General features: G+C 54.0%; 9 protein-coding genes across 9 annotated transcripts; 4 read left to right on the plus strand and 5 right to left on the minus strand.

Annotated features, from left to right (window-relative positions):
• Positions 1 to 66: 66 nt before the first annotated feature.
• Positions 67 to 1,420, minus strand: LTHEOB_8911 (Lipase class 3; the record flags this gene model as incomplete). The annotated part of the gene is made up of 4 exons (XM_035518441.1): positions 67 to 757; positions 1,003 to 1,104; positions 1,169 to 1,232; positions 1,318 to 1,420. 4 exons carry the CDS (start codon positions 1,418 to 1,420, stop codon positions 67 to 69), a joined length of 960 nt encoding a protein of 319 aa, XP_035369810.1.
• Positions 1,421 to 3,551: 2,131 nt separating this feature from the next.
• Positions 3,552 to 4,731, minus strand: LTHEOB_8912 (Arsenical pump ATPAse ArsA; the record flags this gene model as incomplete). The annotated part of the gene is made up of 3 exons (XM_035518442.1): positions 3,552 to 3,594; positions 3,660 to 4,249; positions 4,336 to 4,731. 3 exons carry the CDS (start codon positions 4,729 to 4,731, stop codon positions 3,552 to 3,554), a joined length of 1,029 nt encoding a protein of 342 aa, XP_035369811.1.
• A 707-nt stretch (positions 4,732 to 5,438) lies between these two features.
• LTHEOB_8913 (Snf2 family helicase) lies at positions 5,439 to 8,968 on the minus strand (the record flags this gene model as incomplete). The annotated part of the gene is made up of 4 exons (XM_035518443.1): positions 5,439 to 5,570; positions 5,623 to 8,586; positions 8,655 to 8,798; positions 8,852 to 8,968. 4 exons carry the CDS (start codon positions 8,966 to 8,968, stop codon positions 5,439 to 5,441), a joined length of 3,357 nt encoding a protein of 1,118 aa, XP_035369812.1.
• Positions 8,969 to 10,389: 1,421 nt separating this feature from the next.
• LTHEOB_8914 (Ubiquitin-conjugating enzyme e2 protein) lies at positions 10,390 to 11,150 on the minus strand (the record flags this gene model as incomplete). Its single annotated transcript, XM_035518444.1, has 3 exons — positions 10,390 to 10,649; positions 10,771 to 10,863; positions 10,991 to 11,150. The coding sequence occupies 3 exons, from the start codon at positions 11,148 to 11,150 to the stop codon at positions 10,390 to 10,392; spliced, it is 513 nt and encodes a 170-aa protein (XP_035369813.1).
• A 1,140-nt stretch (positions 11,151 to 12,290) lies between these two features.
• On the plus strand, positions 12,291 to 13,061 carry LTHEOB_8915 (Serine-rich repeat adhesion protein; the record flags this gene model as incomplete). Its single annotated transcript, XM_035518445.1, has 1 exon — positions 12,291 to 13,061. One exon carries the CDS (start codon positions 12,291 to 12,293, stop codon positions 13,059 to 13,061), a length of 771 nt encoding a protein of 256 aa, XP_035369814.1.
• An 841-nt stretch (positions 13,062 to 13,902) lies between these two features.
• LTHEOB_8916 (Cys met metabolism pyridoxal phosphate-dependent enzyme) lies at positions 13,903 to 14,698 on the plus strand (the record flags this gene model as incomplete). The annotated part of the gene is made up of 3 exons (XM_035518446.1): positions 13,903 to 14,090; positions 14,144 to 14,356; positions 14,422 to 14,698. 3 exons carry the CDS (start codon positions 13,903 to 13,905, stop codon positions 14,696 to 14,698), a joined length of 678 nt encoding a protein of 225 aa, XP_035369815.1.
• Positions 14,699 to 16,011: 1,313 nt separating this feature from the next.
• LTHEOB_8917 (Extracellular dipeptidyl-peptidase Dpp4) lies at positions 16,012 to 18,400 on the plus strand (the record flags this gene model as incomplete). Its single annotated transcript, XM_035518447.1, has 2 exons — positions 16,012 to 16,718; positions 16,780 to 18,400. 2 exons carry the CDS (start codon positions 16,012 to 16,014, stop codon positions 18,398 to 18,400), a joined length of 2,328 nt encoding a protein of 775 aa, XP_035369816.1.
• Positions 18,401 to 21,113: 2,713 nt separating this feature from the next.
• Positions 21,114 to 22,517, plus strand: LTHEOB_8918 (Pectin lyase; the record flags this gene model as incomplete). Its single annotated transcript, XM_035518448.1, has 4 exons — positions 21,114 to 21,256; positions 21,312 to 21,651; positions 21,705 to 21,789; positions 21,853 to 22,517. 4 exons carry the CDS (start codon positions 21,114 to 21,116, stop codon positions 22,515 to 22,517), a joined length of 1,233 nt encoding a protein of 410 aa, XP_035369817.1.
• A 392-nt stretch (positions 22,518 to 22,909) lies between these two features.
• LTHEOB_8919 (Ankyrin repeat protein) lies at positions 22,910 to 24,035 on the minus strand (the record flags this gene model as incomplete). Its single annotated transcript, XM_035518449.1, has 5 exons — positions 22,910 to 23,337; positions 23,396 to 23,501; positions 23,549 to 23,584; positions 23,635 to 23,730; positions 23,781 to 24,035. 5 exons carry the CDS (start codon positions 24,033 to 24,035, stop codon positions 22,910 to 22,912), a joined length of 921 nt encoding a protein of 306 aa, XP_035369818.1.
• Between the last annotated feature and the right edge of the window lie 447 nt (positions 24,036 to 24,482).

The following is a 24,482-nucleotide window of genomic DNA, read 5'->3' on the forward strand; positions in this document are numbered from 1 at the left end:
AAAGGCTGTGTGGTATCATTTCTTCTTTCTTCCCTCTTGTCCTCTTGAAATTACTTGTCTCCGGTTTCAAACCCTCAACGGGATGCTGAAAACATCCCTCTTCTTGAACTCGAAGACATCCGGCCTACAAATCGAAATGTTGCCGAAATACCATCCATGTGCATCAAAATCAACTCCCAGATTGCCAGTATTTCCCTTAAGGTTAACGCTCCCCTCGAGCGGCCCCTCGATACCATCGATCGTCACCTCCTCGTCGTTCGCGCCGGTGAGGTAGTACTCAGGGCTGACGTGCACGTAGCCGAGCACGATGGGCGGCAGCTTAGGAACAGGGTCCTTCTTGTGGGTGATGCGGTAGTTGTCGCCCTGGTTGGTGATGTAGTCGCTGATCTTGGAGCCGCCGATGCGCGGCTGGCCGAACGTGTACAGCGAGACGCTGTAGTTGGAGTTGCGCAGCTCCGCGGCGGCGAAGACGGCGACGGCGCCGCCCAGGCTGTGGCCGACGCTGACGATCTGGAACGACGGGTGCGCGGCGACCGCCTCCTTGACCGCTGCCAGCACGCCGGTGCGGGCCTCGGTCCACGAGATCCAGAAGCCGGAGAAAGCCAGGCAGCCGGTGCAAATCTCGGGTGCGGAGACGGTGGGGAAGTTGAAGTCGGCGAGGTAGTTTCGCACGGAGCCGGAGCCGCGGAAGGAGACGACGATGAGGGAGTTGGTAGTGTCGACTGCAACGTAGCCAGTGACATCGGTAATGAGAGAGCTATCATAAATCAGTATCGGTATTGCATTGTTTTGGTAGTGAGACACGGGGGTAAGGGGATTCGGTTTGATCGACACGTCAAATCGTCAAATATAGCACCAGGATGCCAAGAGATGAAAGGGAGATCAATCGATCGCCACCTCGGTTATTTGACATGTTGAGGGCACAGGACGAAATTGAGACAAGAGGAAAACGTAATGAGATGATAGTTGCAGAAACGGGTGAAAACGAAAGGGGAGGCTCACTTCTCAAACTCGCTGACGGTCGTGACATCCGCAGCCTCAACAAGCGGGCAGTTTCCGGTATCGCAGGTCAACTTGGTGTCAGGGCTATCGTTGTTGTCCGGGCTGATTGGGGTTTAATGTTAGCAAGGCCTGAAGTGGGTTCAATGGTTCAATATGTGGAAGTTACCAGTAGGCGGCGGCAGCGTATTGCTCCATCAGCTGAAAAGTGTCAAAAAGCTCCTGAGAGATGTCTGTTTCGAAGAGCAATCCGTCAGTGTTATTGCTCCAAATGTAAAGCGTTTCTTCTTAGTAGAGGAGAAAGTCAAAGGAACATACCTCTCCGCTCGATCCTGGACTGCTCAGCAAGAGCTGGAGCAGCATTTGCCAGGGACGCGGCACAAAGGCCAGCGGCAGCGAGACGAGTAAAGAAAGACAACATCTTGTCAAGGAAGTGGGAGAGTCCGGAAGCTCACGGATAACGAGCAGCCACGAGCCAGTCGAGGGAACAACCTGACGAGAAACCGGCGGGCAGAAGCGGGGATGAAGAAGCAGAAGAGGGTGGACCAACGAAGAGAAGAGCGGCGACTACTGCAGGAACCCGCAGCTATAACAGCAGCCGGATGTCGCGGTCACTCGCACACAGCTTGGACCCAGCGAGAGCGGGAGGCGCGCAGATCAGATCTTGTGTAGCCGTAACAGGAAGGCTCGCCGCCTCAGTTGGCCACTCCGGTGCCTCCGCCAATGTTGTACAAATAACTGCGAGTGGAGAGAAGGGAAGAGAAAGTGGGGAAATAAAAGAAAAAGGCACACATGGCACGCGACTTTGGTGGCATAGGCTGTGCAGACGGGTTAGGTAGTCGGGCCTTACCTCCGGAGCTAAGCAGAGAGTAAAAATCCACCTCACAGCCACGAGGAGGCCTCGTGAACAGCCGAGCGGCCAATGCTTCCATCTTTCTGCTTGCCCCCGGATTGAGGTGGCGTCCGAGGCTGAAGTCTGGGGGCCGAAAGCGGCAGTGATGGCCAGCGCGATGCTGAGCTGTTCCCGGTTATTCGAGGCGGTGCCAACCACTCAGCGCTCCGAAGCGCCGTCCTGCCCTCTCACAGGTCGAAAGGCGCATGAGGTTGGGCGGCGGGCGTTAAGCCTTGCGAACACCCGCCGTTAGCCTCGCACTAACAGCCGTTTTTGTCATGGAGGAGAAGTGGGCCGTGCTGCTCTCTTGCCCTGCAGGTACGAGCTCGTCTCCAGCGATGTCGGGAAAGAATGTATCATCGCATATCGCGACGCGCCCGCGGCGGCTCGCTCGGCCTCACCCGCCTTAGCTGCTCCTAACGGTTACACTTGTGCCCACTGGCACTCGGCGATGCCGGCTGTCCATGCGGAAGTCGACGGAGCCCGAAAGGCAGCATCGCTACCGAAGCTAATCGAAGATGGTTCTGTTGCTCAGCGACGATCCATTGACCGCTGCCTCGCGTCGGAGGCTCGGGACTGATGCCAGGCTCGTCATTTTTCGAAGTCCTCTCTCGGCTATCGTCGCCGCGGATCTGCCCGGTTAGACCACAAGCAAGGGTCTTCAGCCGAGCCGCCTGCTGCCCAGAGAGCCGTCATTCTAGATGACAAGACATCTCACATTATTTGTGCGTCCTCAACAAAACAACAAATGGTCGGAATTTGCCACTGTGGTTGAAGAAAGTGCGACGAGAAGTTGCGGAGCCGCACCGTAAAGTGACGACGTGATTAACCTTCGCATCTACAGCTACAAATGGAAATAGTAAGCCAACCGCGTTGCTTTTTTTCCAGCCCTTCCGGGATAAGCAGAAGCACAAAAACGGACGCCTGAAGAAAAAGTAAAAAGAACAGAATCTCTTCTCCGCATTCTCGTCGCCCTCGCGCCGGCGTCTTTGCGGGACAACGCGTGGAAAAAGCCGTCCATAGGCGGGGCTTACTCCTAGAAGGGGCAGGTCAATATAGCACCACCATCTCGCTATACACCTTTTTCACGCCTTAGTCTCTCGCCATGATGCGCCATCAACCAAATCTACAACTCTTTTGTTGGGACGCAGAATGAGTCCTTCGCCCGTCGAGAACACCAACAAAAATCATGTCCGAAAGATGGCGTCCGGATGGTTTGATGAGTCGGACTTGGAGCTCCGATTGCCTGTCGGTTCGGATCACTCTTACCGAGGTAGCAAGACGAAAACTATGCATCATCACGAAGTAGCTTCTTGAGAAACCATGTAGTGATACTGGTCATTGTTCATTCGCTGATGTGCGTCTTTCAGTGGCATTAGATCTGCTCCCACATTTCCTCCCTTCTACAGTAGAAGAAAACATAGTCTCCATGCAGTCTCTTTCTCGTATACCAAATCACTCAGAACGACAATCGCTATCTCGAATGGCCGTTATGCTCCATCAATTCCTCGCAAACGCCATGCGCTCACCAGAACTGCTGCAATTCTCATTTTCCCCATTCGTTATCCCTGATATTGCACGAGTGACGTTGCAATAGCCCCAACTGCCTCGCATAACTCCGACTGTGCTCTTCGACCAGTGGCTACCGTTGCGCATTCATTTACTGAGGGGGAATGTACGGCTTGACGAGCATTTCGCTGAACCTATAGCAAAAAGAAAGTCAGTCAGGTGTCCACAGCGAACAGAAAAGAACGGAGGCAACACTCACTTCTCCAGCTTGTCCTTGCCGCGCACCTCCTCGACCAGCAGCGGCATCTTGACCACATTGAACTCGTCGTACAGCTCCTCGATCTGATCCAAGTACTTCTTCTGCATCTTCCGCCGCGCGTTGCACTGCTCGCACGGGTTGTCGGACTTGGGGAAGAGCAGCTGGTTGACGACGATGGTGTGCGTGTCAATCTCGTAGCTGGTGAGCTCCTGGATCATGCGCTCCGTCTCGTACAGCGACAGGAACTCGGGGATGCACACGCACACGAACGTCGTCATGTCGGCGTTCTTGAACTGCGTGTTGACTTCAGAGATGGTCTCGCGCAGGCTCTCCATCTTGGCCAGCATGTCGTCCAGGTTCTGCCCTCCCGGCAGCCCGCCGCGCGCCCCCAGCACGCTGTTCAGCATGGGGCCGAACTGCGACGACAGCTGCGACAGCTTCGCCAGCGCCTTCTCCATGACCGTCGGGAACTGCAGGAACCGCAGCGTGTGGCCTGTCGGCGCCGTGTCGAAGATGATGACCTCGTACGACAGGCTCTTGACCTGCTTGAGCACCTCGGCGAACGACATGGCCTCGTCGACACCGGGAATCTAGTTATCCCCCAGATCTGTCAGCTCGCCGACGTCTACCCCCCGTCCCCGAATATCATGGCGGCGACGAAGAGAGAGAGACTCACGCTAAACGCCAAATCCTGCATCATGTTCCCCATACCGCCCAAGCCCTGCATCGCCTCCTCCGCGCCCTCGCCGCCCGCCGCCAGCAGGTCCTGGATGCTGCCGTTGGGGTCGATCTCCATGGCGCTGAGGTTGGTGAAGCCCTCGACCAGCCGCGCGTCCTTGCCGAACTTCTGGTTGAACGCATCGCTCAGGTTGTGCGCCGGGTCGGTGCTGATCAGCAGCACCGACTTGCGGTGCTTCGCCATCTGGATCGCCAGCGAGCACGACGTCGTCGTCTTGCCCACGCCGCCCTTGCCGCCCACGAAGATCCACCGCAGCGTCTTCTGGTCCAGCACCGATTGCAGCGTCGGCTCCATCGAGCCGTCGTCGGCCGAGATCACGGCGGTCGTGGCCATGTTTTGTTTTTCTTGTTCGTTGGTTGGGGTGGTGGTGTGGCGGGTTTGCGCGTGAAGGGCGTAGGCGGATGTTTATTTGCGCGAGTCGCGTTGGCGGGGTACTGCTGCGGAGAGTGTACACTGGATATGCCGGGTTCGTGTAATGCGCGTTCGAAGGACGGTCGAGGGGAGGAAATCTGGCTGAAAGTGTAAAGGGGCGGGTGCGGTCAGAAGTGCGGCGCGAGTTGTGTGGTGGACTCGAAAGTTCCGCGGGGGTGTCAACTTTCCAGCGTGTTCGGGGAATCTGGTTCGAGGAAACCCTTAGCGCGTCATCGTGCAGCGCGGCTGAGAGGCCTGCGTGGCCTCAACTCAAGGCAAAAGCCTCAAACACTAAAAAAGCGCAATCACGTTACAATCGCGACTTTTTTTCACTTTTCTAGATGTCTGAAATTTACCAGGCACTAGCGTGATACGTCATCGTCGCACGGCGACAGGCCGCCTGATGAATAAGGTCATGATTGGCCCCCATCGGCGAACCAAGAATGAACCATTCTTCTCTATAACGTACAGAGCCAGATAGCAAATCTACGATATACCCCCAGTGAAGAATGACCGCCCAGAGTACCGTCAGGAGCCGACCGGGCCCATAATACGTCTTGCCCTTTTACACCTTTAACGCCCGCCCGAATCCGAGTCATAAACAATGATAAAAAGATACAATAGCACGCTCATTTCTTCTTGCCCTTCGACTTGCTGCCCTTTGACGTGGTAGCAGAGCCGTTTGATACAACACTGCTAGCACGAGAGGCAGATGCAGAAGCTGACTTGCTGCCACCGCGGACACTGTCCAGCGCCTTATTCTGTGAAACGTTAGTTCAAGCTCGGTATATTATTTGACTTTGATCAACGCACCTTGACACCGTTCTTTGCCTTCTTCTTGGCCGGAGTATCATCCTCACTCTCCTCGTCGTCCTCATCCTCCGCACCCCTCTTGCCACCCTTGCCAGTGCCGTTTGTGGCCTTTGCACCATCACCGTCAAACTCCCTGACTACAGTCGTCAGAAGAGTGTTGCAACGACGGCTGATCTCGACAGGAGTACGACTGAGGAAGAACCAGTCGAAGCGGAACAGCGGAGATTCGCGGATCTCATCACGAATGCGGTCGTAAATGCCTTCGGAGTCAACGCCATACTTGTCCAGCATAACAAGTAGGAAACGATCCTCTTCCTCGGTGTAAACCTTCTTGTTGGTGGTCGAGACGGAGTAGTTGAGCTTGAGCTGCTGGAGAGGCGCGCGGTACATGCTCAACTTCTTACGGAGAAGCTGACGCTGGCGCTCGATCTTCTTGAGACGCTCTTCACCTTCCTCGATCGAAGTGATGTACTTCTCCCAATTGGCAATCTCCTTGTACTTCTTCCAGAAGACCTTCGCATAGGCCTCGATCTCAGCCGCAGTCTTACCGTCCACTTCGTCTTCAATCAAGGCGTAGTTCTTCCGACCATACTTGGCAGATCCGTTGATGAACTGCTGGAAGTCGCGTCTGTTCCAGTCGGCGAAACCCTCCGCTGCCAGACGATCCTTCTCCTCCTTCTCCTCCTCTGTCAGCGGCTCCGCGTCATCGATCTCCTTCTGATCCAACTCCTGCTCTGCCAGACGAGCCTCTAGATCAGCTTCTTCGCCCTCCGGAACGGGAGCTTTGATGTTGTTTTCCTTGCGGTACCATGCAGTCTCCTTGTCCTGAAGCTCCTGCAGACGAGGGTTGAAGAATTGGTAGTCATGGATCTGAATTTGCTTGGGCGCCCTGGGAATCTTCGGCTTCGTGTCTGCCGTCCGGCCGCCTGTCATCAAGGCCTGGCGGTAGTACTTGTCCATCGAGTAGGATTGCTCCTTTCTCTCACGCTTCGAGGGGTTGATCCAGTTGATGCCAATTTCCTTTCTCTTGTTGACGAAGTTTTCGCCATTCCACTCATACGCAGAGTCGCTGGTGAAGTTCTGCAGGTCATCGATACCGAGCTTCTCATATTTCGCGTTCAGCATTGCGGTGCGCTCCTCACCACGCTTCAGGATAGCGTCAATGTCGTCGTCAGTCGTACCCTCACCAAAAACGCCAGTGCCGCTGGTGCTCTGGAAAACCTTTTCAGCACCGTGTTGAATCATGTTCAGCAGCTCTTCCTTCGACTGGGCGTTCTTAGTGGGTTGCTGAGCACGACCCTGCTGAATAACGAGTTGGTCCAAACGGAGCTTCTGCGCAGCGCGCTCAAGAACCTTCTCCTCGATGGCGTTCTCCGTGACAAACCTGAATACCACGACCTGCTTGGTCTGTCCGATACGGTGGGCACGGTCCATGGCTTGGAGATCGGCCTGAGGGTTCCAGTCGCTGTCAAAGAGGACGACGATATCCGCAGTCGTAAGGTTGATACCGAGACCACCGGCGCGAGTGGTGAGCAGGAACAAGAACTTCTCCGAACCAGGCTTGTTGTATTCGTCAATGGCGGCGATACGATCCTCGTGGGCAGTCGAACCGTCAATGCGGCAGTACTGGTAACCTCTCATGACGGAATAATCCTCCAGGATGTCCAGCAGACGGCTCATCTGCGAAAAAATCAGGACACGGCTGCCCTGTGCCTGCATGCGCTTCAGCAGTTTATCGAGCATGACCATCTTCGCCGCGTTGTTGACCAGGTGCTCGTCGGTAGTGTAGGGAGGACCGGGCTCCGCTCCATCGAACAGGTACGGGTGGTTACAGCACTTTCTCAGCTGCATAACAATGTTCAACAAGCGAGTCTTGGACTCTTTCTTGCCGCCAGCACCGTTGACAGCATCGATATCCTTTTCCAAAATCTTCTTGTACCACTGGACTTGCATTTCTGACATGCCAATGTACAAGTTGATCTCCTTCTTGGGTAGCAAACTCTTCTCTACATCACTCTTGACACGACGGAGCAAGAAGGGACGCAGAACCTTGTGAAGCTGCTGTACAACGGTATCCTGATCTTCCTGAGAACCCGAGAACCACTGGTCGAAAGCTTCGGAGTCGCCGAAAATATCAGGCATCAAAAAGTTGAGAAGAGCCCAGAGTTCGTGCAAGTTGTTCTGTAGCGGGGTTCCAGTAATCAGTAACCTGTTGCGGGAGTTGAAGACACGGATAATCTGAGCGAGGGAAGACTCCTCGTTCTTGATGCGGTGAGCCTCGTCGATGATGATGTACTCCCAGGCGAACTTCTTCAGGTGCGACTTCTCCCTCAGAATCATCTCGTAACTGGTGATACAGACGTCGAAGCCCTCGTCCACGAGGCGCTCATTGATGAGCTGCTGACGCTCGTCCTTCTGGCCCTGCAAGACGAGAACATTGACCTCAGGGATCCACTTCTCGAACTCTCTCTTCCAGTTATCGAGGGTGGACTTGGGTACGGCGACGAGGTGGGGTCCGGTGATGCCGCGGACGAAGCGGAGATAGCCAATGAAAGAAATGGTCTGCAGCGTCTTTCCAAGACCCATCTCATCGGCCAGAATGCCGGAAATACCGTTCTCGTGCAGTGAGATGAGCCAATTTAGACCAGCGATTTGGTAATCCCTCATCAGACCCTGGATGTACGGAGGTGATTCGCGGAAGACGGTCAAGTCACTGGAACCACCGTGTTTCTCCTCGCGAAGCAGCTCCGCATCCTCCTCCTTCTCAGTTCTCCTGCGACGGTCACCGCCAGCGCCGCCCTTACGCGCGTGTCCCTTAGATGCCTTGTGGGCTTCCTCTTCGTTTTGGCGGTCAATTTCGGCCATGATCTCCTTGATGCGGGGGTTGGGGCTTGAATCGATGAAGTGGCGGAACAGGTCCGTGAGACCGAGCAGGTAGCGGAATCGGCGAATAGAGTCATCTTCCTGCGCCAATGTTAAATGCGAAGTTCAGGTATGAGACCGTGTCGCAGACTGAGACGCGAGGGACGTACCTTGGACTCGCCTAGACGGTCGTGTTTTTTGCCAAGCACGCTCTTACGGAGCTGCAAAGCCTCCGAGCGACGCCTGCGACCGTCCGAGGGTGCTGCATCGCCTGCTTCGCTAGGGGTGGCGGTGTTCAGGTTCGAGTCCGAATCCTAGCGCGACGTCAGTATCTGAACGCGTCGCATACACGGCGATGAACGCGTACTGTGTAGTCGGGAGTGTCCTGAGGGTCGGGAGTGTAGTCGTCAGTCGCGTCGGGAGCGTCCACCATGGACACGTCGGTCGAGGCGACCTCAGAGATGCGATTGCGCGAAGGCGCCATATTGCCCGTTTGGGCACGCGGACTATCGGTTTAAATAGTCGAAATGGTGTACGCGTCGAATGCGCTCGCCGATGCAGGGTTTAGGCGATGGGGGGATGGTGGTTGGGATCGACGCGTCGGGCGCGCAGAGTTTGTGGTTTCGCAGAAGGAGAGGGTGCGTCGGCGGAGGTGAACAGAGGATTGCTGTCGCGACTAGGGTCAAAACGCGGTTTATCTTACTGTGCCAGGCCGCCGATCTTCCCGTGACGCGACTGCAGCTCCACCGGCCAATCACCGTGCGCAAACCCTCACCGCCCGCACGCTTTTGGCTACCTCTTTGCCCCCTCATCAGACTCGCTTCTTCTCCCACGCGGCTGTGCGTATCTGCTGGAGAGCGATTGCCCTTCACCGTGCTGCCAACAGGCCTTCCAGAGTGCCGACGCACGCTTGACGCAACTTGCCAGAACGGGCATGCTGACGTCATTCGATTTTCCTTTTTGAGCGCAACGTCTGTTAGGGAGGCATTGCTTCACAGTCGGCGCGTTTCGTTGCGCAGCTGGCCGACCGCCCGGTTTCCATCTCTTCTAGAAACTATGAATGACTGTATATCAGTCGTAGAAAGTCTATCTGCCGCTGAGGGCCTCCCTGAGATAAAACTTTAAAATGCTTAAGGCCATGGGTTTAACTTAACAGCCGGCAAAGTGTTCAATCGCTAGTCAAGCCATTATATCTCCGCCTTGGCGAGTATATGAGAGTTGGAATCAGCTTGGACTGGTTCTGCTATGATATGAATGTTTGCAACGGTACATTGGGTCACACCAGGACTTTACCGCTAATGGCTTACAGTTGAAAATATGTTGTCGCCTTCCGTGTGTAGTCGAAGCAAATATCAAAGTGGAAAAGTGAGATTGAAAGAATAAATACAACTGCATCCAGATGGAGACTTCAGCTGCCCAAGCCCTTGTGGTGCAAAACACTTACGAAACGGGTCGAATTTATGTAACTCCTGGCTCGGGGAGTGAAGCTTCAACCATCGGCACAGTCATGGAAAGTTATACAGCTCAGTTTCTCTCCACAATGCCTTGTATTCGCAGGAAAATTCACATTTTTCCAGAAACAGGATAGATGTACTCGTATTTCTGGAATAAGCGTAACAGCAATCCGTGTGAAAACACTTTTGACAATAAATGCCGATACATCAGCAGAAAAATGAGGAATCAATCATATCCTCGTATGGAAATCGTCATAAACAGATCATGTGAGAAGATCTGGTGCAAGGAATAATAAGTGGGAGGCAAGACGAACCTTTTAACGCCTTACCATGCATGTTTCTCATACGCCGACCAAACCCGCCCAGCCCACCTATATACACTTATCCAGATCCGGTCCAAAGGCCTGGAGTGAAGTGGCGCCATGCTTTCTACGAATGCTGTAGGTCCTTCTTACATGCCCTCCTCGAGGCTATCCCTCACGCACTTCCTAACCTTCTTCTTAAATTCCTTGGGATCATCGCGCCAGAGTCTCCCAGCCTCCACATTAGCAGGGCTCTCATCATTTGGTGATGAGAGCATAGAGATAACGGAGAGGAGGATTGTTTCAGGCGTCTGAACAGGCGACCAACGCTCCGATGCAGATTCGTAGCCGTATTTGTCATCACCCGGAGGATGGAGAATCGAGATGCAAACCTCGCCGTTAGGGTAGACTGAAGACCCGTCAGTAATGGATAACGCAGGAACTATTTTCGGAAATATGTCCGGCACGGAAGCGCGGGTATGGCGTGCTTCGCGCAGGTCGCTGTATTCACGAAGAGCGGGGCGACGTACTGTTGGGGTGAAAAATGGGGGTTTCGAACTTCATCTTTGGAGGAAGCAGAGGGTACTCGGACGGGAAAGAAAGACGCGCTCTGAAGAAGCCGCCTATGAATGAGTTAGCACAGTGCCGTGTTTCAGGCGCTTCGGACAGGTGACGCGAAAAGCTGCCGCTGGGACTCTGAAGCCACAGTGGTAGCGTAACTGCTGCGAACCAAACCGGCCTTTTACATACCTCCGTAGAATTTGCAGTCGTCGTTAATCATGAGCATGACTTCCCACTCGAAGACGTTGTTATCCACGAGACCGACACTAATACCCGGAATGTCCTTATCCGTTTGCATGTGCTTGAGCTGGCGGCCCAGAAGACCGGCGGCAGCGGAGGTCGAGGCCATCTCGGTTCGAGGCTAGCGACGTGTGTCTCAGGTGGAGAGGCAGACTCGTGTGCAGCGTACAAGATGTGGCGATGGCGGGTTGTGCGAGGTGCTGTGGTGAGCTGAGCTCGTTGGTCGGACGGCGGGGTTGCAGGCGGGGACCGCAGCAGAGCTTGCGCTGGGCGTATGTGCGTCGGAGCTGGCAGCGGCGGGGTCACAGTGACACGAAGTGGAGTGCTGAGGCAGCGCGGCGCGAGGATTTGAGAAAAGCTGCGGGATAGGTGTGGAGGCGAGTGGACGTGAAAGTATGCGCCGGGATGCGGGCACCTGCATTTCCAGCAAAGGCCAGCGGGCCCGCCCTCCTCTGGCGCGCCCCGCCTTTCCGGCGCCGGAGGAGTCAGGCGTGAACGCCGACAAGCGTCATGGTGCCTCATCGCGAGCCGGCGCCGCTTGATACTTCTGACTTCTTTCCATGGAACCCGCGCTTCCCTGTTCTGCTAGCGTCTTACTTGCAGCGATGTGCTCGCCTCAAGTCACGCCCACCCGCTTCTTAACCCGGCCTGCATTGATCGAATTCTTCATCGCCAATGCGTGCATTGCAAAATTATGCCTGCTACGCCATGCGGGAACGGTCTGTGCTACCGCTGGTTCGCTCGCAGCAGACGCTGGATCTTGACACATGTCACTGCGGGAAACACCATCGCTCACGGTAGCTTAAAGTCTTGGCGAGCCGTCGCATCCAAGGGTGACGGGAGGCTGATAGCCTAGGAAAGCGCGTGGCGGCTCTAGCATCCGCGTTCCATGGCCGTCAAGAGCCATAGTCCCCCAATATGGCAAGAACAACAAAGGCGTCATGCGAGCTTTCCGCAAGTGTTTGCAAGCCGGACGTTTGCCTCTCCTTCTCTCCTTTCACTCCGCACCACTTTACACCGTCGCCATCCTATCGTCAGCTTGCCGCGGATACTTCTCCCAGAGCTGTTTATTCTTCTCCAATACCAGGTACGAGATAAACGGTTGGATAATTGAGCCGCACTCACGCGAATAAAGATTCCAGTCGCACCAATACTTCTGCCCGAGCGTCAATTCTGGGTCCCAGCAGCCAACGGAGGGTATCTTCGGCAGCCACCATTCTTCTCAGCATCTTCGACGGCGGTCCAAGCCATGTCCGACATCAATGACCGCGTGGCCTCCCGGTCCGAGTCTTCTCCCACTCTCCCAGACATTGAGCCTCAAGCTCCTCTGTCTTTGTTCCAGCACCCGTTCGGCTACGACGGTGACCATAGCCTTGGCTCAGAGCCTGAAGTCTACGCCGTTCCGGACGCTGTCAAGGATCCGGGTTCCACAGAGGTCCCGCGGGCAGTCCCAATCGTGGAAGAGCAACCGAGGGGCTCCGTCATTCACCATGAAGCTCCTGCGATTGGTAAAGGCCAACGTGCGAAGTCCAAGTCTTCCAATTCCTCCAGTTCATCGCAGTCGACTTCCCGACCCGCTAGAACTATGCCGGCCATTGCCGTTGCGCATCAGACTTCCACAGGCACTTTCCCAGGGGATGCGACACCCATCGGCAAACAGACGACTTTCGTGATGCGAGTCCCCGAGGAAGCAGCCGTGTATGAAGTACCTATCACCAGGCGCCGGTCAACCACCATCAAGATCACGGTTGATAACGGAAGTGATGAGTCAGCGCACATGCGCAAAGCTTCGAACTCCGAATTCAAGACCGGAACAGTGAGCCCTTCCAGACGACCAATTTCAAAGGCCAATTCTGCAGAGCCGCTGCAACCGGTCCCGATAATCAAAGAAGATGATACTTCTACCAAACGTTCGAAACGCAGTCGTATTCGAGCTCTGTGGCGCCGCCTTGTGGCGAAGATCATGATGATGAAGGCTCGGAAAGCTGCGAAAGCTTCTGCACCCCAGACTAATGTCTAATGGCCACTGTTGGGTGTCTGGGTTGTACGGATTTGCTAGGCGTGACGGCGTTTGCGGGTGGTATTTTGTCCTTTCAGGTGCATCGCAGAAGCGCGAAGCAGCGTTATCCTCTTTCAAACTCCAACAACCTTCGGCACGAAGACCCTCTAGTTCACTCCTCTGAAACGTCCTCTAGACGGCTCGCTCTGGCAGAAATACAGTAATATCTTCTCCTTTTGTTTGCGACGATGATCGTTTAGGCTTCAGCCACGGGGTCCATCAGGCAGTGCAAGGTAGGCGAGCTCTGACGCAGTTGTATGCGGTGACCAGCCCCGCAGAAGTCTATTGTATCATAGCGCGTGTGGAGATCGGCAAGTGTGTTTAGGGCTGTGTTCTTAGCAACGGCACTGCCAAGGCCAGTGCAACTTCGCCCCCAAAATCCTGCGCGCTTATTCGGCCAGTAAGACGGCGGGATTTTTGCAGAGCCCCGCTCGGCAAAAGAGCCCAAGCATGAGGGGCTTTCCTTGTTTGGGCAATCCGCATGCTATTTCCGTCGCGCTTCGATATTAGAGCACGGGAGCAGGGCAGACTGGTGCCTGACAGCCTGGCACATGAGAGGCGGAGCAACGAAGGATGGAGTAGTCGAGACAACTCAGCCGCAGCCACAAAGTAATTCCAGGCAGCGGTCAAGCACGATCACCATAGGTCCGGTGATTTATATGAACTGTGTCACACCCAGAAAATTTTCTTGTACTCAGTACATTGTTGAGCATCGCCATCCACGAGTATTTATACCGAACCACACCGCGCTTGCTTGTAACGCATACGTCCCGCGCAATCAGACTTCGACTTTTTGCTCAATATGGCACGCTACACGAGTGAGACTTCGCCTTGGAAGAAGCGCATTCTGCTGCCGATTTGGATCCTCCGCGATGGCCTCACATTAATCATCATCGCCCTCTACGCCTTCACGCTTTCGGTCTTGGTATCGGACCCGAACGACAAGCTGGATGAAGATTTTGATGACAGTACGATCAACGCGGCAAAGATGTAAGTTGCAGCACTCAATTAGCCAAACTCTCGGCCGCTAACCTGTCGCTCAGCGTCGTCGCCGTTTTCATGACCGCATTCGCCGTTTCCCTCCTCCTCGACGTTTGGTGCATGATCCAATACATTCGCCACTCTTTGAGCCCGCGCACCTTCCTGATCATCAACACGCTGCAAACTCTCTTCTGGGTCGCCATCGTGGTCCTGCAAATTGTCGGCAACGCTTCGTACGGCCGCGCCTACGTCAGCATCTTCGGCATCGCCGCATTGTACGTTTCCCTCAGAAAAATATACCACAGTCGATTTCATGGAAAACTAACGCTCGGTGCTGCAGCCTCCTCTATCTCAGCCTCTTCATCTACTCCGTCACCGTCTTCCGCCGCGACCGCCAGCTGCGCGCCTCCAAGTCGGGCCACTACGCGCCCACCGCCAACCCGACCAACAACAACTTGTCGGCGCAGGAGTACGGCCAGGCGAACTACGGCCAGGCAACCTACGGCCAGGCAACCTATGGCCAGACCAGCTACGGCGGCCCGTACGGCGACAGGTCGTCCTTCGCGCCGAGCGCCGACGAGGAGCTCAAGCCCGTGCAGAATGCGCAGTACCGCTAAGGCGAAGGGGGGAATGGAGGGTTTGTAGGAGGGTTGTGCAGCCGTCGTTGGGAAGAAGAATTGCGACGAGGGCAGCACGGAGCGAAGAGTAGAAGCTGGTCAGTGCTACAGTCGCACAGGGGAGGTGTGGGTTGAGAGATGTGCAGCATGAAATGAGTTGACGGGTGGATGCTGTTTTTATGATATCCCTGGAGTTTTCGCGTGGTTGTTAATGGGTTACGATACCTCTTTCCTTTTTGTTAGATACCATTCAGCAAGATATGTTTGATGCAATTGCTTTCGGCAGCTTTCCAAGTCTTTTGTGTGGCGTATCAAGGAGACGTCAGAGTATGCGGAAAAGATTATTCGCCAATGTTGATGTCTAAGTAAGATTGTGGGCTGCAACGTTGGCTGAGATTGTATTACTATGTGCTCGTCGCTCAGGTCACACAGGGGCGCTTCGGGTGGTTTGTACTGCGCTGTTCAGTCCCTTACTTAACCTGCCAACTGCAGATTCCCGTGCGAGTGGAATGCAAACTTGTAGAGGTGCTAATTAGCGATAAGGACAGACCGGGAAAGAGACACCCGGCCGATCGACAATCAATCACGTCAGATATCGCGCTACCAGGCATCAATTCTAAATAAAACAGAACATCGAGTCCAAGGATCCGGTCCGCTTCTTTTTTTTTTCGTGAGATGTATCAGTGTTTCGAGACACAGAAGGCAAGGATTCTACAAAAAGATGAAAAGGGCTTGACTTGGGAGCCACGAATTGGTTCTCGCCAGATCGTGGCAGGCACGCGGGTTACACGGGCGCGCTAACCCCGCACATAAACCCAGCGATGTTTGTGCTCAGTGGACTCTAAATCCCAAACCCCGATGCACAGAGGTCACCGACGAAAGCTAGGTCGCGCATGTTTGAAGGCTGCTGCCCGCAATTTTACAGACTCCAAGTTGTTGTTCCTGCATGAGACGCTGCACGCCCGGTTTTGCCATTCAATATTCACAACGAAAAAGGCGGAAAGCCCCGCACGCAATGATGTGCTTCAGGAGGTTCGTTACGCCGCCCGTAGGCAGGCAGATCCTCGAGCTTCTCTAAATCGACCGTATCTCCGGCTTCGCTTCTCGCACCGCCGGCCAAGGTGCCAAGCAAACAACCTGATGCAGCTTCCTATCCGGGACATGCAGACGGGGTGTACGACGCTGCTGCCAAGCAGACGGTCCATCTCTCGCCATCGTATGCAATCTTGTTAATATAAAATGTACACCACTGCACCTCGCCACCGCTATCTCTAGCGACCTGCACTCCTTTGACTCCCACTCCTTCGGTCGTTATGCAGCCATCTCTGCTGCTCGCTGCCCTTGCCGTCGGCATCGGTGTCGACGCCATCTACCCGCCGCGCGGCTCAACGGCACCCAAGACCAATGGCACCAGGTTGTTGACTTTCAATGAGACGGTGCCGACGAGTCTGTCTCCGTCTTCCGTCTCTCTCGCGTGGGTAGCCAGCGATGTCGACGGCCAGTACATCTACGCCGGAGACGACGGCGCTCTGATTCTCGCTAATGCCGTCACTGGCGAGAACGAGACGTTCGTGGCCGCTGACCAAGTGCCTGCCGACTACTGGGACTACTGGATCAGCGCCGACCTGGAACGCGTCTTGTGGGCCACCAACTACACCAAGCAGTACCGTCATTCCTACTTTGCCGACTACTTTGTCCTCGACATTGCCTCCGGAAGCTTGGACCCCCTCGTTGCTGATCAGGCCGGCGATATCCAGTACGCCGAGTGGGATCCCAATGGAGAGAAAATTGCCTTTGTCCGCGGAAACGACCTGTACATCTGGGCCGATGGTGAGATTACGCGCATTACTTCTGACGGTAACCCGGATACCTTTAACGCCGTCCCCGACTGGGTCATGGAAGAGGAAATTCTGGGTGACCGCTATGCGCTTTGGTGGAGCCCCGACGGCGAGAAGATTGCGTATCTCAGCTTCAATGAGACCGGCGTGCCAACATTCCGTGTACAATACTACCTCGACAAGTAAGCGCTTTCAAAATTTCTCACCCCCTGTAAATGTTTGCCAATACTGACACCCAAGCAGCACTGAATACGGCAATTCTTATCCGCGGGAGCTGGAACTCAGGTACCCCAAGGTCGATGCCACCAATCCAACAGTTAGCTTCAACCTGCTGGATATTGCTTCTTCTGAGATCACTCCCATTGCCATTGACGCATTCCCTGCGGATGATCTCATTATTGGCGAGGTCGCCTGGGTTACTGATGATCACTCCAACGTTCTGTTCCGCGCCTACAACAGAGTTCAGGACTCGGAGAAGGTGGTGAATGTTGACGTTGCTTCCACTTCGACCTCCGTGGTGCGTGAGCGCTCCGAAAGCGAGGGCTGGCTCGACAACAACCTTGCCATCACCTACGTCGGCGCCGCAGCCGGCAACGGCACCAACGGAACCTATTATCTCGATCTCTCGGACGTCTCTGGCTGGACGCACATCTACCTCTATCCTGTGAACGGCGGAGCTGCTATTCCACTGACCTCTGGCGAATGGGAAGTCCGTTCAATCCTCAAGGTCGACACCGCCCGAAGCCTGGTCTACTACACCTCCACAGAACACCACAGTACCGAGTCGCATCTCTACTCGGTTTCCTACAAAACCTTCAAGAAGACGCCTCTCGTCGATGACACCATTCCTGCCTACTGGAGCGCCTCGTTCTCCAGCAGCGGTGGCTACTACTCTCTCTACTACCAAGGACCCGACGTCCCCTACCAGGAACTCTACTCCATCAACAGCACGACGACGCCTCTGCGCACCCTGGTCGACAATGCCGACTTCTACGCCAAGATCAACGAGTACAAGCTTCCCGAAATCAGCTGGTTCGAGCTCGAGCACCCGTCAGGCGAGAAGCTCAACGTGATGCAGCGACTGCCCGCCAACTTTGACCCCTCCAAGAAGTACCCCGTGCTCTTCAACCCCTATGGCGGACCCGGCGCGCAGCAGATCCCGAAGACGTGGAAGGCGCTGTCATGGAACGCCTACATTTCGTCCGACCCCGAGCTGGAATACGCACAGTGGGTGGTTGACAACCGTGGCACTGGTTACAAGGGCCGTGCTTTCCGCTCGCTGGTGGCGGGCCAGCTGGGCAAGCTGGAGGCCGAGGACCAAGTCTGGGCGGCGCAGCAGATCCTCGACAAGTACGAGTGGGCCGACCCCGACCACGTCGCCATCTGGGGCTGGTCGTTCGGCGGCTACCTCAGCAGCAAGGTCGTCGAGCTCGACTCGGGCGTGTTCACGCTGGGCCTGATCACGGCGCCGGTCACCGACTGGCGCTTCTACGACTCCATGTACACGGAGCGCTACATGAAGACGTACACCGCCAACCCCGCCGGCTACAACGAGACGGCCGTGCGGAAGACGGAGGGCTTTAAGAACATCGAGGGCGGTTTCTTGATCACCCACGGCCTGGGCGACGATAATGTGCATTTCCAGCACTCGGCTGTGCTGGCGGATGTGCTGATGGCGGGCGGTGTCGGCCCTGATAAGTTCGATAGCCAGTGGTTCACGGATTCGGATCATAACATCAGGTACAACGGGGATAGTGCTTTCCTGTACAAGCTCCTGACGAAGCGGATTTACGAGGAGAAGAACAGAGTCCCCGGAGAGGGTGAAGAGAAGCACCAGTGGAGTAGAAGGGAGATTGTTGTTTAGGGTGGTGATTAGGGATACTGGTAGAGGGCTTCGTGTGATCTTTCAATGATATATATTCTTGTCTACTTTTTATTGCGGAGATGAATGCTGAATTCATGGTATCGACTGTCTGAATTTACACAAGTTTGGTTGTCAAACGCCCCAAACAATTCACGATCGGTCCCTTCAAGTCAACACAAGAATATTTTGATTTTTGATTTTCAAGATTGCGAAATATAATCTCTTCTAAAATCTACCGTGGGACAGGAACATGGCTAGTGTTATCCCTCTTTTAAAGCCATCTATCCTTCGGCTCTAATATCCATCTATACAGAGGGGGTACTGCAGCCGACGGCTAGAGCGAAAAACAGTAGGACCGTAAAACATAGCGTAAGTATGCTTCACTTCTTTCTTTTCTTTTTTCCAATGAAAAAGGAACATAATTGGGTCGTTGAAACTGCCATCCGGATCTGAATGTGGAATTAATAATTATACATTCACGTCCAGATGATAGCTTCAACTACCCATCGTATGAGCGAAAAAATAAATTCACGCTTGACGTTGGCTGCAATACCTCCCTGTATGATAACCATGGTGGGCGTTGGTGTTGTATTCTGAAAGCCAATAGCATGTGATCAAGGGATGAGTGGGTGATCATTCAGAGTATCTGTCAAGGTCAAATGACTTTCGCGATCACAGGGAGAGAACCAGTGTTGTTCATTGCTCAACGCGCGCTTGGAATGTTGCAAGGGGCCTTAAAGTACCACTAGTGGTTAATATACCCCGCTCCACATGCACAACCCCTCCTACACCGTATACCTCTATGCTCTGCGATCATGGACTACTCAGGCTTTCACAGTCCAAGCCGTAAGAAAGCCCGTACAGGGTGCGTATCCTGTGGTGGTTCCATCAGTTTAGAAGAGGAGTATGTGCCGGGCCATCTGCGCTTTTGCGAGCATCATAAGGAGGCCAAGTTTTCTACGTAAGCTATCAAACATCTTTCACAGTATCATTGGCTATATAGTATGTTAACATTACCAGCTTGCTCACAGCTCCGTGCATCGCGGTCACCGTCCAGGCGTTTAAACCGAAAACCTTCTACGTCCACGAATTGCTGCTTTGCCACGAGTCCAAGCGTTTCCTCAAACAACTCAACGGACATTCCAACAAGTCTGCCACACGCTCCACTGCCAACTGCGACGAGGATCCCGAGCTTTTCGGCTGCTTCGTGGAGTATCTCTACCGAGATGGATGGGTCTGTAGCCCTGGGATAAAAGACAGCTCGGAATACGTAACACTGGCTAGTTTGTATGCCATGAGTGAAAGGCTAGGTGCAGAAAAGTTCCAGCAGGCGGTACTGTGGAAGTTCTCCAGTCAATTCCCCTGCACGGGGGACATCCCGGACAAAAGCGTTTGCGATCTGTTGATTATCGTTTGCTCCGAACTACCAGAACGGTGTCCGGAAGATCCGCTAAGAGCGTTGGTATTATGGTATGCTTCAACCAGGCTGGAGAAGTTGAGGAAATACGAGCAGTTCAACCACCTGCTTTTTGACCTGCCGGATTTGGCGCGGCAGCTTTGCAAAAGGGCGGGGAACGCAATCACTCCTCAGCCGGAAAATAAGACTTCGGAACCACGTACCAGATTCAAAGCGGAAGATGTTTGAGAGTATTCCCTTACATTTACGAATAGGGCAACGGACTGGCTCTACTGTGACTACATTATCTGGTCCTTCTTTTGGCAAGGAAATCCTCACGTTACGGGAATTGAGGTCTATTGATATTCTGTATCAATGTTTTGGATTTGTAAATCTTAAATGCTATAGTTTGTTCTTCTCTCTCTACTGATGTGTACGGGGCCATGGTCTGAAAGCTTCAAACGGCCCCAGCTTACGGCGTGTTCTGCCTCGGGCCAAGTTCCTGACCCCTCTCGTTCATGAGCAAGAAGAAGAGCTCTGACCGGACTTCAGCCGCGCCACAAGACCAAAGTGGAGTCCTTCAACGGTCTGAGAGCTCCTCCCGTCCAGGGGTGATTACCTGAAGGGGTAAGGACCAAGGAGCCCCACCGTACCTAAATAAATTAAGCGAAATCCGTCTTGGCTGTTTCCGAGGACGCACCAATTGAAATCCCGCAGTTGCGAACCGGACGAGAGAAAGAATCCAGAAGCGTAGATCCTATGGAGGCTTCTGCTGTGGCTGCATGATGTCCATATCAAAGCGGCTGCCGCTGCCGCACGTCCAAAGTGCCCAGAAGCATCGTCTTGCCAGCGACAGCCTTTGCTACAACCGAAAACGAACAGCTACCTTGATATCCTTTCTTATATCCACGACTAGATGAGCGCGTATCGAGTAATAACGGTCTTAGGAAGCAAATGGAAACGTGTGAACACCGTCAAGATATGTTCAAAGATACGTAAGTAGTAAAACCCCACTGCAAGCGGCAAGCTCGGCACTCCCTAAATGGAGAGGCTTGTTCCTTAAAAGGACCGCCAAGCCTTGCGCCTGTTCGGCAATCGAGCTCTATGCTCCCAAGCGAGTTTCACCTGCATGTGTTTCGAAACAGCTTGGCTTTGCAGCACTCCATCGAGAAGGAGCACATACACGATCACGAGGTAAAGCATGGTCATGGTCACGGAAGTATACGCTTAAATTCAGCAGCCTCCCTGCTTGTTTTGAGAACTCCAGCTCAGCTCCATCAGCACTCTAATCATTCACTTCTTGTACATATTTCGGCCATGCATCTGAATTCCTTCTTCCTTGCCCTCGCGGCTGTCCCTGCCGCTACTCTTGCCCAGGTTGTCGGCACACCCTACGGCTTTGCCAAGGGTGTCACAGGAGGCGGAAATGCTACACCTGCCAAACCATCCAACATCGCCCAGTCAGTTTCTCCGTCAATCAAATGATCTGGTGCACTTTCTGACACTCCCCAACAGACTCAAGGAATGGCTCGCGGACGACACTCCCCGCGTGATCATGATTGACAAGACTTTCGATTTTGCCAACAGCGAGGGCACGGCCACGGGCACTGCATGCCGCCCCACCGGAACGTCCGCGTGCACGGGCAGCTTCCAGAAGCAGGACTGGATCCAGGACACCTGCGAGAGCTACCAGCAGAAGTACACGGCCACCTGGGATAAGGCGGCTGCCACGGGAATGCCCGTTGCTAGCAACAAGAGCATTGTCGGTGTTGGCTCAAAGGGTGTCCTGAACGGGAAGGGCCTGGTCCTTAAGGAGGGCGCCAAGAACATTATTGTTCAGAACATCCACATAACTGTAGGTTTTTTCCGGTTTCGATTAGCGCCTCCGAACTGACATTTATTTTCCAGAACCTGAACCCCAAGTACGTCTGGGGCGGCGATGCGATCAGTATCAACGGTGTCGATGGCGTCTGGATCGACCACTGCAAGGCAAGTGCCCATCTCAAGTCGAGCAGGAATCAAAGTAGCCTGTACTGACCTTCCTCTTCCACAACAGTTCAGCAAGGTTGGCCGCCAGATGATCGTGACCCAGTACGTCCTTCCCCCCTCCACCTCCAACCCAACCCGCTCACTAACTCTGCCTCCCTTTTCCCCAGCTACTCCCCCTCGCGTGTGACCATCTCCAACAACGAGTTCGACGGCGTCACGACGTACAGCAGCACGTGCAACAACGACCACTACTGGACGACGATGCTGGTGGGCGACTCGCTGCGGCTGACGCTGGACCGCAACTACTTCCACGACGTGTCCGGGCGGTCGCCCAAGATCGGCGGCTCGGGCACGCAGCTGGTGCAGGCGTCGAACAACTATTTCGCCAACTGCGCCGGCCACAACTTCGACGTCGCCCAGGGCGGCTCGGTGCTGATCGAGGGCAACCGCTTCGAGGGCTCCGACCAGCCCGTCACCTCGGGCAGCAAGTCCAACGGCGGCGCCACCTTCAACGTGCCCGACGCTAATGCGGCGAACACTTGCTCGTCGTACCTCGGCCGCAAGTGCCAGATCAACGCCCTGTCCAACTCCGGCGAGTGGTACTCGTTGACCAGCACCGCCCCTCTGCAGGCGCTGGGCAATGCGAAGGACTACCTTGTCACCCCTATCGCGTACGGCAACGTCAAGTCGACCGTGCTGGGCGCCGCCGGTATTGGTAAGATTGGAAACTGAGTTAGCGAGCTTTTGTGCGCAGGCCGAAGGAGGGTGGATTAGTTGAGGGTTTCAGCTTAATCGTGGATTTTTTTTTCCGCTGGACTGTAAATATTTGAATGCCTTGATATAATGGAGAATGCCCTCGATGAGTTTAAGGTCCACCATGGTGATCGGACAGATCGATGTTAGAGCTGAACGATAGTGCGGGGTAATAGCGCATTAAAACAGGAGAGGATTATGCCATACCACGGCAGATTTTAGAAGAAACATTCTTGCGAGCAACTATATTTAACTTATGGGGTTGGCTGGAGCTATCGTCCGGACGTAAATGTCGAATTAAGAATGCTACATTTACGTCCGGATGATGGCTTCAACTGCCCACCATTGTCAATTAACCCTTGCCATTACCATCAACTCTTCATCCGCCGCAGCAGGTTGCTTTGCCTATCGTCCTGCCGCATGATCAATTCCATCTCTTCCTCATCATCTGTAACCTCCCCTTCCGAGCTCGAATCCGTGTCGAATATCAACTCAGGTGACTGCTCATCTCCTGGTTGTTGGCCTTCCATCTCGCGCTTGAGTCGCGCCTCCATCTCATCGTTCGGCTTGAGCGGTAGGTCGTGCTTCGCTATGAAGCTGACCCACTCGCGGTACCATTTATGGCCCGTGGCTCGGATACTCTCGCTGGGTAATCGTCGGCTTTCGCGCAGAGGTTTCAGGAAGATGAATGCCGTGTGCTTGTTGGTAGAGTGCTTGAGACGGGTCCAAGCGTCGGAGAACTTTTCAATGTTGAAAGCGAGGAGGACGAATGGGATTGACACCGCAAATGATACACCAACTACCGTTACCCTCAGTAAGAGACCAGACTAGTCTATCAAGCTTAATATTGTACTCACAGAGCAAAGCCGAGACCCATCCAATGGGGAAATTGTTCTCGCCGTCCGATTTGGGGAAAATAGAGATACCGAGAGAGAAGAAGGATGCCATGAAGGAGAGAGGGAGCTAGAAGACATTAGTGCAGCCCAATATCTACAATGATTGCTACCTACGAAGATAATGGTGACGACAGTAAAGACGAGTATCGTCTATATTGTATTAGCGAAACATTGGTGTTGCCACAGAGGGATCATCATACCCGGCCTTGCTTAGCAGCCTCTTCCGCACCTTCACGAGATGACCGGGCTTCCCAAAGATTCGCTTGTTTCTGCTTGAGATCAAGAAGGTGCTCAAGCTTTAAAGATTAGATAGTGCTGCCAGATTTGGGTGAAGGGATTCACTCACCCCCTTCTCCACCTCCTTCGCATGTGCCTCCATGACATCAAAGCTTTCGTCCGTTTCGCGGATTAGCACCAGAACATCAGAGAACTTCTTCTCCGACTGAGTAAAATCCGGTGCGACAATCCTCTTGAGAGATCCGACAACCTTGAGCTGGTCTTTCAAAACAGACCTGATCATCTTGATCTCATCTAGAACATTTCTGATTTCTTTGAGCTGCTCCGATTCTTTCATGATATCAAGTAGTTTTCTTAGCAACATGCTTCTGTATTCTGAGTAGCCTCGGTGCATCTCTTGAAGGGAATTGAGCATTTTAGCCCGTCGTCGGAAATGTCGGAAAATACGTGTCTCTTCCTCTTCCTGCTTCTTCATCAGTTCTGAGACAAAATCATGCGGGGTATATATCACTTACCGCACGGCCTATAGCACCCTCAAAGAATTGTAGAAAGTTGATGGATTCCAGGTGTTGATGGCGGTCAAATGTGTTGCAACAAACGAACAGAATACGAGACACTAAATCGGCACTCTTGGAGATCGATCGTCGATTGGTAGGTCCCAGAACAGTACGCTGAAGGTCATCTGCTTCACGAGTTGACCGAGGAAAAGCGGCTCCTTCGCGCGATGGAAAACTGGTGATGATAGTGTCCGGTTTGCCATCTTCGCCCTTGATGAACCACAGCCAAAGTTGGTCTACCATGAGTATGTTGT

Source organism: Lasiodiplodia theobromae (assembly GCF_012971845.1).
Source record: "Lasiodiplodia theobromae strain AM2As chromosome Unknown scaffold_29, whole genome shotgun sequence".
Taxonomy (NCBI): domain Eukaryota; kingdom Fungi; phylum Ascomycota; class Dothideomycetes; order Botryosphaeriales; family Botryosphaeriaceae; genus Lasiodiplodia; species Lasiodiplodia theobromae.